Raw genomic sequence first — 12474 nt, 5'->3', positions numbered from 1 at the left:
GGCCAAATTGAGCTTGGACTTGAAGGAGCTGACCTGTTTATCAAGCTGAGCCAATTGTGCAGCCTGATTGGCTTTATCGGCCAGACATGCGCGTAACATGACTTGAGCCGCAAAAGAAAAAGAGAAATCAGTTAGATTAAAAAGTTAGACTAAGAAGGAGCATATCTAGACTGGGCGGAAGCCTTGTGCAAATCGAGCTCAGGCCGAACACGTAGAGGACACCCTCCAGCAAAAACTTGTGTATATGGTATTTCTGACCGGCCAAGCTGGAAGCTACATGAAGGTAGTTCGAGCGACTCTTGTATTTTTTGAGCTCTAGAGGGTTCGACACCTCTAATTGCCACCTAGTTGGGAAGTCCGAACGCTCAAGAAAGCGAACAAAAAAGTAGTAGTCCTTCTAATGCTTGTTGGAGGATGACATCTTGTCAAAGAAGACTAGACGCACTCGGGCTTGGAAAAGAAAAGTCCCCGGCTCGGACAATTTGGGATAATAAAAATAGTGAAAGAGTTGAGGAGTAAGGGGAATGTCGTGTAGGTGAAACAAAACGACGACCCACAACAGTAGCCGAAAGGAGTTCGGTACTAGTTGATGGAGAGAAATACGAAAATATTACAAACGATAGAGAAGAAAGGGTGGATTGGGAACTATAGACCGGTGGTAAATTGGTCGCTAGAAAGTTTAAACACGGAGGCACAGAATGAGGAAGATGACGACGCACGCGAGGTTTATAAATCTCGCAGTCGGTGGACCTCAGTCATCTGATCTAAAGTTACGAAAACCTAGAAGAAGATCCCATCATTGATTTTGAAAAGGTGCACACCTCGTTGCAAGAGAATATCCTCCTGTCACATTGAGCGTGCGACGGTAGTGAGGGACACGTGTCCTTCAACCATCGGATATCATTTAATGAACTTAATTAAAAAGATATGGTCGCGTGCTCAGCCATAACTATCAGAGAGTTACACGGTCTTTAAGAAATCTGGATAACGTCAGCCAAGATCGAACTCGCCTGAGGACGCGTAAGGAAAAGAAAAACATGTGTCAAGTGTTGCTGCTCAGCGTCCCGATCGACGCAAAGAACGGGTCACAAGGCTGAACCCGACAACGACAAAATGAAGCTGAGCGGCGTTGGTTTATGGGTTGATCAATGATTACAGACTGAGCACAGTTCGATCGGACACTGTAGCATTTGGGCCGAATAGGCCTCAGAGTCGCTGAAGACACATCTTGTCCAGTCAGTCAAACTTGCAGCCTCCTTCGACTAGACTTGAAGGGGAGACTTGTGATGCGGCGATAAGGAGGAGCCTACCTGGCACGAGTCAATTGCTACGACATACGTCAAAGTCAAGGCTGCGGCCATAACTATCAACGTCAGAGCTTAAGCAAGGCTCAGTCGCACCCGAGCGGGAAGCGACTCATCGACCGATCAGAGGGATCATTGTCTGGTCGACCATCTGAGTAAACCAATGTCTGGTCAACCCTGTCGACAGAAGAGCAAGCTGCGTGGGCTAGGAGCCCAAGCTAAACAAGTCACTCGTTTGACTCGAGGTATGACGTTGTACATATAATTAACCGATAAAATAATAAAAGAGTAAAAGATGAATAATTAATAAGGGAAAGAAAAAAGAAAAGAGAGCACTCTATCTATCATTAATGAAAAGAAGCCAAGACAAAGATATTTTCTATCGGTAATTAATATCATTAAAACAGAGGAAGATGAAGGGTCACTAAGAAAGGTATAAAAGAGTATGTCAGGTATGAAGAAAGATAAGATTCACCTCTGTCCCTAATACTCTTATTTTTCCTTCTCCTACTTCTAGTGTTAGAGGACTAACGCTAGGGACTCCTTCCGTAGTTTGGTTTTGTTTTGCAGATAAGAATGAGGTCTTCATTCAATCAATGAGACTGTCACATCCTCAACTTTCCAACTTCATGACTTCGGATAGAATCAACAACAATTAGCAAAATAAAGTTTTTTTTATGTATCTTTATTTGTTATATTATTTTGTTAGTTACTTATATTTGTGTATTATTTAAATTTACTAAAAAAATAAAAAATATAAAAAGTTTCTCTACCTTCATAGTATGAAGAGAAAAAAAGATAACTGTAATTTTAAGAGTGATCTACTAATGAAACATAGATTATGGAATAGGGAAGGGTTCAAACTACTAAATTGATTTGTTTGTATCTTATATTTTTATATTTGTTACTTTATTTGTTTTTGTTACATATTAACAAATTGTAAAAATACGCAAGAACAAAAGCAAGAAAAATTATGAATGTCTATTCATCCCTTTAGCTGCATCATTGATCCAACACATATATCCTACGAATTGATCGAATGTAGAGAAGTGTCTACAAAATTGAGATGGAATTCCAACATCCTATTTAAATATTTTAATTGAATATTTTTATAATATATTTGTCAACATACTATATTTTATATTAAATGTTAAATTAAAATTGAAGAATATTGATGAGATTAAAAATTAAACAAATTAATTTATCAATTGGGTCAAATACAAACATTTAATTGCATATCAATAAAAAATAATCAAATTTATTTAGTAAAATTTGATTTTGCTCACTCCAGATACTTCTCATGTCTCAAGTGTAGGTGGAGAAAGATAAATGACTGAATAGTAGCATAATCATTTATTAACTAATATGTATTTTAATTAAAAGTTTGTTATATCATCATTGTAAAATTTTTTTTAAGATAAATGAGAAATCAATTGATGCATTTATTAAGATAATTGTATTTGTTAACAAGATTGATAAGGTTGAAAGTCAAGGAAAAAAAATAATCAAATTTTAATGTCAATTACACATTATTATATCCATTTTTGCCGACTAATAATATAACCCATGTTATTGACAAAAGATTATTTATTTATATATTACATATTGGAAAATATTTTTGAAAGGTATTAATTTTATATAAATAATAAAAAATAATTTTTAAATTTTCAAAAAAATATTTTTCTATAGATAAATTATTTTCTATTATAGAAGAACTAGTTATATAAATAAATTCCTCAAAGGAAAACCTTCTCGGACCACACAGCCATGGAAGATGCATCGACGGAGCAAAACACAGCGGCGGCGGCCGCGACCATGCCCATGTCGCGTTTAGGAGCGTATGAAAACGCCGTGGAGTTGGTTGAGACGGCGACGGAGGAGATACTACTTCTGTGGGCGTTGCAGCAACCGGCGTCGCGGCGGCAGAATCTCTTCGTTAGACACTCGTCGCAAACCCTCGCAATCGACGCCTGCGGCCAACACCTTACCATCCACCAGTCCCCTTCCTCCATGGTAAAGTGAAATCCTTTAAATTTCTTTTTGCTCGAAGTCCTTAGTTCTCATGCGCAAAACCATTTCTTATATTTCCAGAGCACGCCTGGAGTTACCGGGGCCGTGATGTGGGACAGCGGAATTGTTCTCGGCAAGTTCTTGGAGCATTCTGTGGATTCGGGAACCCTACGTCTCCATGGAAAAAGAATCATCGAACTCGGTGCTGGCTGCGGCTTAGTTGGGTAACTTTGATTCACTTATCTTTCTAAACCTATGCATTGAATTTAATACCTGCATCTGAGTTAAGATGGTCGCTTTATGAAAGCATATTGTTGAAGCTTATCCAATGCTCTTTCGTGTGCTCTTTAGCTGTATAGCAGCTCTCTTGGGCGCAGATGCCGTTCTGACTGACTTACCTGATCGGCTGAAGCTTTTGAAGAAAAATGTAGATCAGAATGTGGAGAAAGGAAATAGGCGTGGTTCAACGCTAGTCACTGAGCTTGTATGGGGTGATGATCTGGATCAGGAGCTGCTTGATCCCTTGCCTGATATTGGTAAGATATGTGTGCATTCGTTTCCTCATCTACTGGTTTGAATGATTAATTTTCTTTTATTTACCGTAATGAATTATATAGCAATAGCTTCAATACAATTTGTGAGATGCATTTGGACATAATTTTGGTATATGTGGAATCGTGGATATAGTAGGACGCCTCTAAAACCCTAAGAGGCTATGCCTATTTGTGGAATAGGATAACAATCTTCCTTGAACCAATGGTTTTTGAGGAGAAAGGATGGTTTCCTTTGGGTTTTTTAATTTTCGTTCATTCAATCAGGCAAAGTAATTATTGCTGATGCTTACATGACTTGAAAATAGAGAGCAGGGAGTCTACTTTATGTGCTAAAGAAACTATGCCTTGCTCTTTCGTTGAAACCAAATTATGTTTCCTTTTTCACGGTTGATTTCCAGATCTACCATGTCTTAAATTGGAACAGTAATGGAAGAATTTACTCTATACTACAGTCATATATAAATATGAAGGATCTAATATACAAGGATAACGCCCTAGGTACTAGTTTGCACTCCTTGTAAGGACATTGGCATAAACATCTAGTGTGGTTATTGTTCCTCTTTGATTCTTCACAAAGAGATGAACTTCTAGCTTGCTTTTCTTTACTAAATGCTTAAATATGAATCTTAAATTAGTTTCTCTTTTTCCCTTATAAATGTTTTCTTTAAGTTGCTTTTCTGATGCTGGATGCCGTTTGGTTAAAAAATAAAAAAATAGGAAAAAAAAGTCATTGAAACAATTAGCAAAGGTGTAAGATACATGCTTTAAAACAGCAGCTGAAGCTGCTGCATATGTGACCACTTAGGCTTTTTCAGTAGCATATCACATTGTATATAACATACACAATCCTCTATATGTAGAAATTTATTATGGTTCAAACCAAAGTTGTAAGGTACATGCTTTAAAAGAGCAGCGAAGTGGCTCCATATGCGACTACTTAGGCATTCAGTAGCATATCGCAATGCATCTAACATACACAATCCTCTATATGTGGAAATCGAATGTGGTTCAATCCAAACTGGATTGAACCAAATCAAGTGGAAGCCATCATATTTTTTTGTCACTGCAACAAAAATTAGATTTAGCGTCATACTTATTTGCCCTAAATAATTTTCCTCTAAAACATATTTGGACATGTTTTTTAAAAAAATCCCTAAAAGCTAGTTTCCCTAAAAGTGTTAGGGGCATGGTTTAAAATATCAACCCGTGCCGAAGTTTTGATCTCAGACCGAAACGATACGGTTTTGGTATCGTGCCGTGCCGATACAGTTTCGGTATTTTTTTTATTTATATATAGTAATTATTAGATAAATATGTTTATTGTGTATAATTTAAAAATAAGTTGTATATTGATTTTATATAAGTTATTTGAACAACTTAATGTGGTTAGAAAAAATTATTAGATATAGTTTTCTTTAAAAATATATTAATAACTCAAATTAAAATTGATACATTATAATTATATAAATTAATTGTTTATTCATTTAATTAATTATTAGTTGAAATGATATATATTTAAAATAGTAAAAAAAATCAAAATATCAATTAAACAGTAAAAAATACAAAATAATAATAATAAATTATCAGAATATAAATATGATTTATCAGAATTTTTTAGTTTTTTTTATTTTTTTTTAGAATTTTTAATAAAATTTAAAACAGTAAAAAAAGAATTTTTATAATATCAATTAATAATTTTTTATTTAATTTTAAATATATTTTTTATATATTTATAGGGATAATTTAATTGGATTTATGAAAGTCTATTCGAAATATCACATCTCGCTTGGAATTATTTAAATTAATTAAATATGTTTTTTCTTTTTCTGTACAATGTGCGATCGACGTGAGGCGTCGCGCGATGCTTCCAGTGCCTGTGGAGGAGTTTCATGACAGTTTCAGCATTGGCGGAGGCGTCGTACAACGCTTCCGGCGCCGAAGGAGGCTTCGCGCGACGCTTCCGGCGTCGGAGGAGGTGTCGCGCGACACTTCCAGTGCTTGCGGAGGTGTCCCGCAATGCTTTCGACCTCGGTGGAGGCATCCTGCGACACTTCCAGCACTGTGGAGGCATCCCGCGATTGTCAATATAGATTATTAGAGTTAAATTAACAATTTGTTCCTAATAATCCTATAGACATAGACAAGTTAACAATTTATCTTTAATAATCTATACAAAGACATTATAATTGCATTAAACATTAATCATTTACAATTTAACATTAAATATTTATACAATCTCCTATCAATTTAATAAAAATTTCCTTTTATATTAAAATAGACAAATAAGTTATTAGAGTGGAGGAACTCTTCATAGACATAGTTAATGATGTCCTCAATGATTCGTCCATCTAAGGAGTCAACAACGTCTCTAGGGATTATGCATAGTGTGAAGAACCTTCCATCTTAAGATTCTCTATGTGCTAAGATTCTTACTGATAATTGATAGAGAAAAATATCACAAAAGTCAAATCAAATTAGAATATGTAATTTCAAATGGAAAGGGAAGATATAAAAACAAAATAAGCACACTTGAGCATTCATGTAAAAGAGCATCCATATCAGCTTCCCTACACATAGAATTTATCTTAAATTTTACATGTTATGTAAAAAAAAATCTTTGTATCGGTTACCCTATCTATTTTCTAAATTTAGATTTCATGAATCATACTTTTCTAAATTTAGGGAATGAAATTCATTCCCTAAACATTAAAATATCATTTAATTTGGGAGAGAGAAAAAATAAATGGAATGAATTGGGTAATAAAAAGTAGATATTATATAGGGAGAGAGAAAAAATAATAAAAAAAGTGGAAGAGAGAGAAGAAAACAATAAAAAAATAAAGATAATGGAAATTTTATGATAATTGATGTAGTGTGTAGTTAAAAATGATTGTCTAAATTTAATAAAGTGGATGGTTTGCCTCAAATTTTAGAGATATTATAGAGAAACTGATGTGAATGTCTAAATCATAATTGAGTACAAAAACCTATAGTTTACTCAAAAAAAAAAAAGATGCAGTGTCTATAGTATGAAATCAGTTACTAAAAATATGAAAAATAAGCCACAATTTGATTTTTCTGTTCATCCTCTTATTGGTCTTCCTCAGTAACCTCAATACCCTGCTCATTTTATCTGTCTTCCTTTTCTTGTTGCTGTCCTGCGTTGATTAACTCAACCGATTTTTTCTAGAGCTCATCCTTTCTTTTCATTATAACCTTTGTAACTTTTAACCAAGTAATAAAATGTCTCACCAATAGTCCATAAGCAAGAAATCCCAAATTATCAATTTAAATCTTATGAGGCGCTTTGCAATGTTGCACAAAATTGATTGAAAGACATTGAGATGATAACCATTGTATTTTTTTTTTTCAATTTAAAGCCATGAAACAGCTCTTGCATGCTTCACAGTATCCCATTACATGTTGCTTAACAGTTTCAAAGACGCTATGTCTTTTTGAAGGGAGGAAGATGAGAAAGAAAGGAAGAGTATTGGGTGAGGGAAAATGGAAAGAAAGAGAGAGGGGAAATATTTATTTTGTTTGGTCTACTTAAAAGGAGAGGAAAAAAAGGAAATGAGAGAACATGACAACTTGAATCATTTAATTTTATCATTTCTAAGACATGCAAAGTTAAACTGGTCTTGTCACTTTTTCACTCTTTTTCACTCATTGGACTGTTCTTGGAACACTTTCAGAATATATGTTCTTGGTTTGGTATCTTATAGGTGTTGATTTAAACATTTGTTTTGCATGTGTTCAATCTTTGCAGCTTGCAATATGACATGTTTGACAATGTTAGTCATATAGATTGTTATATGCTATGTATTTTATGTTTTATGTTGGACACAATGGTAAAGTTGTGGTCACGGATTCGAGTCATAGAAACAGTCTCTTGCAATGCAGTGTAAGGCTGCGTACAATAGATCTATGTTATCTGACTCTTTCTCCGGATCCTGTATATTATGTTTAAGAGATGTCGTAAGGCAATCGCCTAAAGGTTTGTACTATTTATTTCGATAAATAAAGATTCATTATTTGAGTGCATTTAAATGATCTTAAACTCATTTACTGAATGTCTGTAATATGATTCATAGCATAAGAGAACTTGTAATTGGATTACAACTAGTGAGCATCTCTACATGTCTAATTATGAAAGTATTGAAATATTCCCTAGTCAATGAATTGATATATTCGGATATCATCAATTTTGTGAGACTAGCACGGGTTATACTCCTTTGTCTAGCTAAGCAACTGTTACTCACTAGCTGGAGACATTGGGTTGTCGAGAGTTAAATGTGGATGTTAGTTATGGTAACTAGTTCATTGGAGTGATCTGCTGTAAGACTTCATATGATTCTCTACATATATGGATATGCCTGTGAAGTTCTTACCGCAGCTCTAGTGTAAGTTTCCTTCGACTTGAGGTATTCAAGTCACTTTGGTCGTGGAGGTTTATACTTTGACATCTTAAGCAAATCATCTCCTTGAAGACGTGAATTCAAGATGATTGGGTATAAGTCGAAGTGCCTGAAAGTGTTTGGATAACCCATAGAGGATTCAACACTCCTTGCGAGGAAACATATATCCTATGACCACTTGTTAGGATTGTTACTCAAAGTCTTTGCAAAGCATCACATGCTAAGAGTATGAGACTCTTAGACACATGTAAGAGTAATTTGAATCCACAGGACGAGTTAATATTACTTGGGGCTAGGTGTGACGTAATCAGTTTAGTGGAGACGGACACATAGACCATGTCTTGAATCAAGTGGGTATAAGATGAGTGAAAGGAACAAGACACGACTCACTATAGCCGCTGAAGGGTTCATAACTAGTTCTGGAATCAACTATGATTTTTTGGTTAATTGGGGATCATGATGTACTACTAGGTGTCACTCATGATCGATCCACAATTAAATAGTTAATTATGGCCGACCAAAATAAATCGGAAACCTATTGAGTCACACGCACTACGAGTATCTAAAAGACATAAAACAAGTTTGAGAATTCAATTTTCAGATCAAGAGATAAGATGTTTAGTTGGATCAGATGTAGGGCAAATATGAAAGATATTTTGTCAGAACGGAAGCGCGGATGAGCTACATCTCTTATGGAAGAGTTAGATCCTGTTTGGTTTAGTAATAAACCAAATTGGTTTGATTTAAACCAAGTTGGTTTGTTTGTGAACCAAATCAAGAGGTTATTGGGCCAAATTTTGGTTAAGAAATTTGGGCCGAGTTTAGACTTTTTAATCCAACTCATTAAGAGAACCTATATATTGATGTAGAAGGGAGAAAATTAACAACCAATTCATTATTCATGAATTTAGGTTTTTGGAAACCTAGCCTCCTCTCTCCTCTCTCCGCGGCTGCCCACCAAAAGCTAAGGAAGAAATTTTTTTTCCTCAAGCTTTCTCTTCTTCTTCCTTCTCTTGGATCACATCGCCTCCATGCTTGGTTAGTACCAATCGGAGGCGAACCTTGTTGATCACCGGAGTTGTCTTGAAGAACTCGACGTGGATACAAATAGAGGCAAGATTTGTGGACGTCGCTAAAGTTGATGCACTTTTCCCTACGCATCATCCATAAGATACAAATGCTACCCTTATTGATCAAGGAACATGGATCTACACTTGTGTTGGATGCTTGTACCCCAGTTTGAGGAGCATAGATTAAGATATTGTCAAAGCAACTTATAATTAGAGTTTTAAAATTAAGGCACCTGCCCCAGGGCGTAGCACAAACGGTGAACGCATGACATCTCTGGCATAATGGTCAGGGGTCGATTCTCAGGAACTAACGACCTGAGATTTACCCCTCCATGCGCTTGACATCTATGTACCTGTATGTACCTTCCTCCATATCCGTGGAGCCGACACTAGGGGGGTTGCTAATGTAGCGGATTTATATTTTTTTTAAAAATCAAGGCCCCAGGTGTGAAACTAAGAGCACTTATATCATGTTCTTATTTGACATGTTATGTGCATTTCATAGGTATCAACTCTCAGGCTAAAAGAATATTAAAAATCTTATGGTCATTAACCTTAGCTATATAAGTTCCATGGCAAGATGACATCCATGTATCCAATCTCATCTCAACATAAGTTATATAGTGAACTTGATGCTCAATGTTCCATCTCTCATCATATAGAGCCTTGGCAAGCTCTAGCTTCTAGAAAGTTGATCTTTTACTGAAGCAAAATCTTATCAGTAATAATTTTTATTTCAGTTCTTGGATCAGATGTTGTGTACAGTGAAGGAGCAGTCGAAGATCTATTGTTGACACTAAAACAAATTTGTGGGTTTCAGACAACAGTTTTTTTGGCCGGGGAACTCCGAAATGGTAGCAACTGTTAGCTCAAAGCTCTCTAAAGCATACAACAACAGATTGCTTATATCTTTAATTGGCAGATGCTGTGCTCGAGTACTTCTTTGAGGTTGCAATGAAAGAGTTTCTCATCGGTCGAGTTGATAAGACACAATGGCATCCTGATTACCGTAGTGATCGAGTAGCACTTTATGTTCTCGTAAAGAAATGATAGAAAATCCTTTGGTGAGATGAAGCCTTGGGCGTGCTTCAATACTTCTTGGAAGTTGCAATTGAAATTTCTTGTTGGTCGAGCTGATAAGAGGTAATGACATCCTGATTACTGAAGCGATCGAAATAGCACTTTCTGTTCTTTTAAAGAAATGACAGGAAAATTGCTATTTGATCAATCTGTAATTTCGTTTTTCTTACTTATAATATTTATTTGTAGCATAATCTCGTGTTGCAGTATAGACTTACCCTACTTGCAATCAAGTTACATGTACCAGAATTTGACATGGAATGCTCATTTTGTTGCAGAATCATGCATCTATATTTGCTAGATGGTAAGATCATTTCCTTGGATTAATATCTAACTACAGTGCAAATTATAAGGTGTGTTTCAGATATAAATTTATTATTTTTTGTTTTATTTCGATTTTGATCTTAACTTCTACAAAATTGGTTGATAGTTCATCATCAAATTCCAATATCTATATTTAAACAGCCCTAATGCAACAATTTTCCTTCGAGGAACTGAATGATGAGGTGGAAAAAGGGTAAAATCTTGAAAAGTAGAGGGAGATGGAAGAAGCAATTTTTTAACATGGGTTGAAGGTTTTGATTTTCATAATCCATGGCCAAACTTCGAGTACCGTTTTAAATAAGTTGATTATGTGCTATCATGCCAACTTTTGTTCTAAATAAATTTATATGTGAACCTCACATTAAATCATAGTTAATCCATAATGTTCCACATAACACATAGTTAATCCAGGTGTGGAGAGGACTAATAATACTAAGAGCATCAACGTTATGCAGATGTGTGCAGGTGGGTAGTGTTCTAAAAGCAAGCATGGGAGAGAAGTTTATACCTAGCCGTTTAGAAGACGAAACATGCGTCAATTAATTAGAACATGTTAAAATCATTTTAAATTTAACGAAAACAATTAAGGATTTACTCTCCTGGGCTGATAGTAGTAGGCCTTGCTTTCTTGAATGTTTGAAACGCTTAGCACATTGAAGTGACCCATTAAATTTGGGCGGGCGTGTCACTCACAAAGGGAAGGACAGAAAAAGGGATGCCGAGGAACGAAATGGTCTCGCTCAAATCGCAGGCCGCCGCCGTCGCATGCGCTCGGGCCGCCCTCTTGCTCTCCTCCCTCCGATCGCCGCCGCGTCCACTCTACCCGATCTCCGCCGTGCCTCCTCAGCACGATAATGCTGTCGATTTCCTGGTGATCATTTCTTTCACGCTCTGGCCTCGATTTGCTTTTTCAATATCTATTCTTTGCATCATCTCGAGTTCATCTAGGTACCTGTGAACTTGCGGAGATCCAGGGAGGATCGGAGCAGGAAATCGGATTTCCTTGAAAAAATAGAGCTAGGCTTCCTCGTCCTGTTGTTGTTTTTGCTCTCTCTCCTTCTGTGGGTTCTTGTTTCCCTTGAATGGAATTGAGTCAAGTGGCAAAAGATACGGTAAGAAAACTTTCTTCTCTTTCTTGAGTCTTCTGTGTTTCACGAGCTTCTTGTGTTCCTTTTTTTCTTCGATCGTTTGGCACTTCCTTTCGTTGATTTCGAAATCAAACGGTGCTGATAAGCCTGTTGATAGACACTTGGGAATGTGCACACAATCTTTGTATGGTTTTTCTGGATCTATACTCTAATACACGGAAACCATCTCAGATTTATAGGATGACTAATTTGTTCAACCTTCTTGTTGCATTCTGATTTTGTTGTAGTTCGAGGTTCAAACGGTGGCTATGATCTCTGCATTAGAACGCAGTTTTACTTGATTGATTTAACTGACGTCTACAAGTAATTTAATGCAAAGTAAACGGTGGAATTTCAACTTGTGACCTTCCCTGTCTTTCTCAATTTACACTCCACTTCTACTACCTACTTGCATCAAAGAACCTGTCTCAGATTTGGAGGATTTTCTACCAATATGCAAGAGTTTAAATCAATATAAAGCAATTTTGTTACAATAGACTCTACAAATGCTAAAATTATCACATGAAAACCTTCAACATTTGTGATAGTAACTTAGGTTGTCACAAATGCCCTAACCAATTATGATG

The 12474-nt window shown here is 35.9% G+C and overlaps 1 protein-coding gene across 3 annotated transcripts; it reads left to right on the top strand.

The window, feature by feature from the left end:
- Positions 1-3058: 3058 nt before the first annotated feature.
- LOC122038553 (protein N-lysine methyltransferase METTL21A-like) lies at positions 3059-10736 on the top strand. 3 transcript variants are annotated; one of them, XR_006127895.1, is made up of 6 exons: positions 3059-3317; positions 3396-3538; positions 3666-3850; positions 10097-10210; positions 10279-10499; positions 10649-10736. XR_006127895.1 is itself a non-coding variant. In XM_042598350.1 (5 exons), the coding sequence occupies exons 1-5, from the start codon at positions 3072-3074 to the stop codon at positions 10404-10406; spliced, it is 816 nt and encodes a 271-aa protein (XP_042454284.1). In that variant the 5' UTR covers positions 3059-3071; the 3' UTR covers positions 10407-10736. The 3 variants fall into 3 exon arrangements, 1 of the variants encoding a protein (XP_042454284.1); XR_006127894.1 differs by having other exon boundaries at positions 10644-10736; XM_042598350.1 differs by having other exon boundaries at positions 10279-10736.
- The last annotated feature ends 1738 nt before the right edge of the window (positions 10737-12474 follow it).

This window comes from Zingiber officinale, chromosome 1A (genome assembly GCF_018446385.1).
Source record: "Zingiber officinale cultivar Zhangliang chromosome 1A, Zo_v1.1, whole genome shotgun sequence".
In the NCBI taxonomy this organism is placed as follows: domain Eukaryota; kingdom Viridiplantae; phylum Streptophyta; class Magnoliopsida; order Zingiberales; family Zingiberaceae; genus Zingiber; species Zingiber officinale.
Note: the sequence above shows the minus strand (reverse complement) of the source record. Positions and strands in the feature narration are given on the sequence as shown.

What these genes read in the sequence shown, in the direction of transcription:
- LOC122038553 (XM_042598350.1), top strand. Translation starts at nt 3,072, where the DNA reads ATGGAAGATGCATCGACGGAGCAAAACACAGCGGCGGCGGCCGCGACC. An exon ending in GCTGGCTGCGGCTTAGTTGG is followed by an intron (nt 3,539 to 3,665) that starts GTAACTTTGATT and finishes TGTGCTCTTTAG; the next exon opens with CTGTATAGCAGCTCTCTTGG. An exon ending in GGCCGGGGAACTCCGAAATG is followed by an intron (nt 10,211 to 10,278) that starts GTAGCAACTGTT and finishes TTTAATTGGCAG; the next exon opens with ATGCTGTGCTCGAGTACTTC.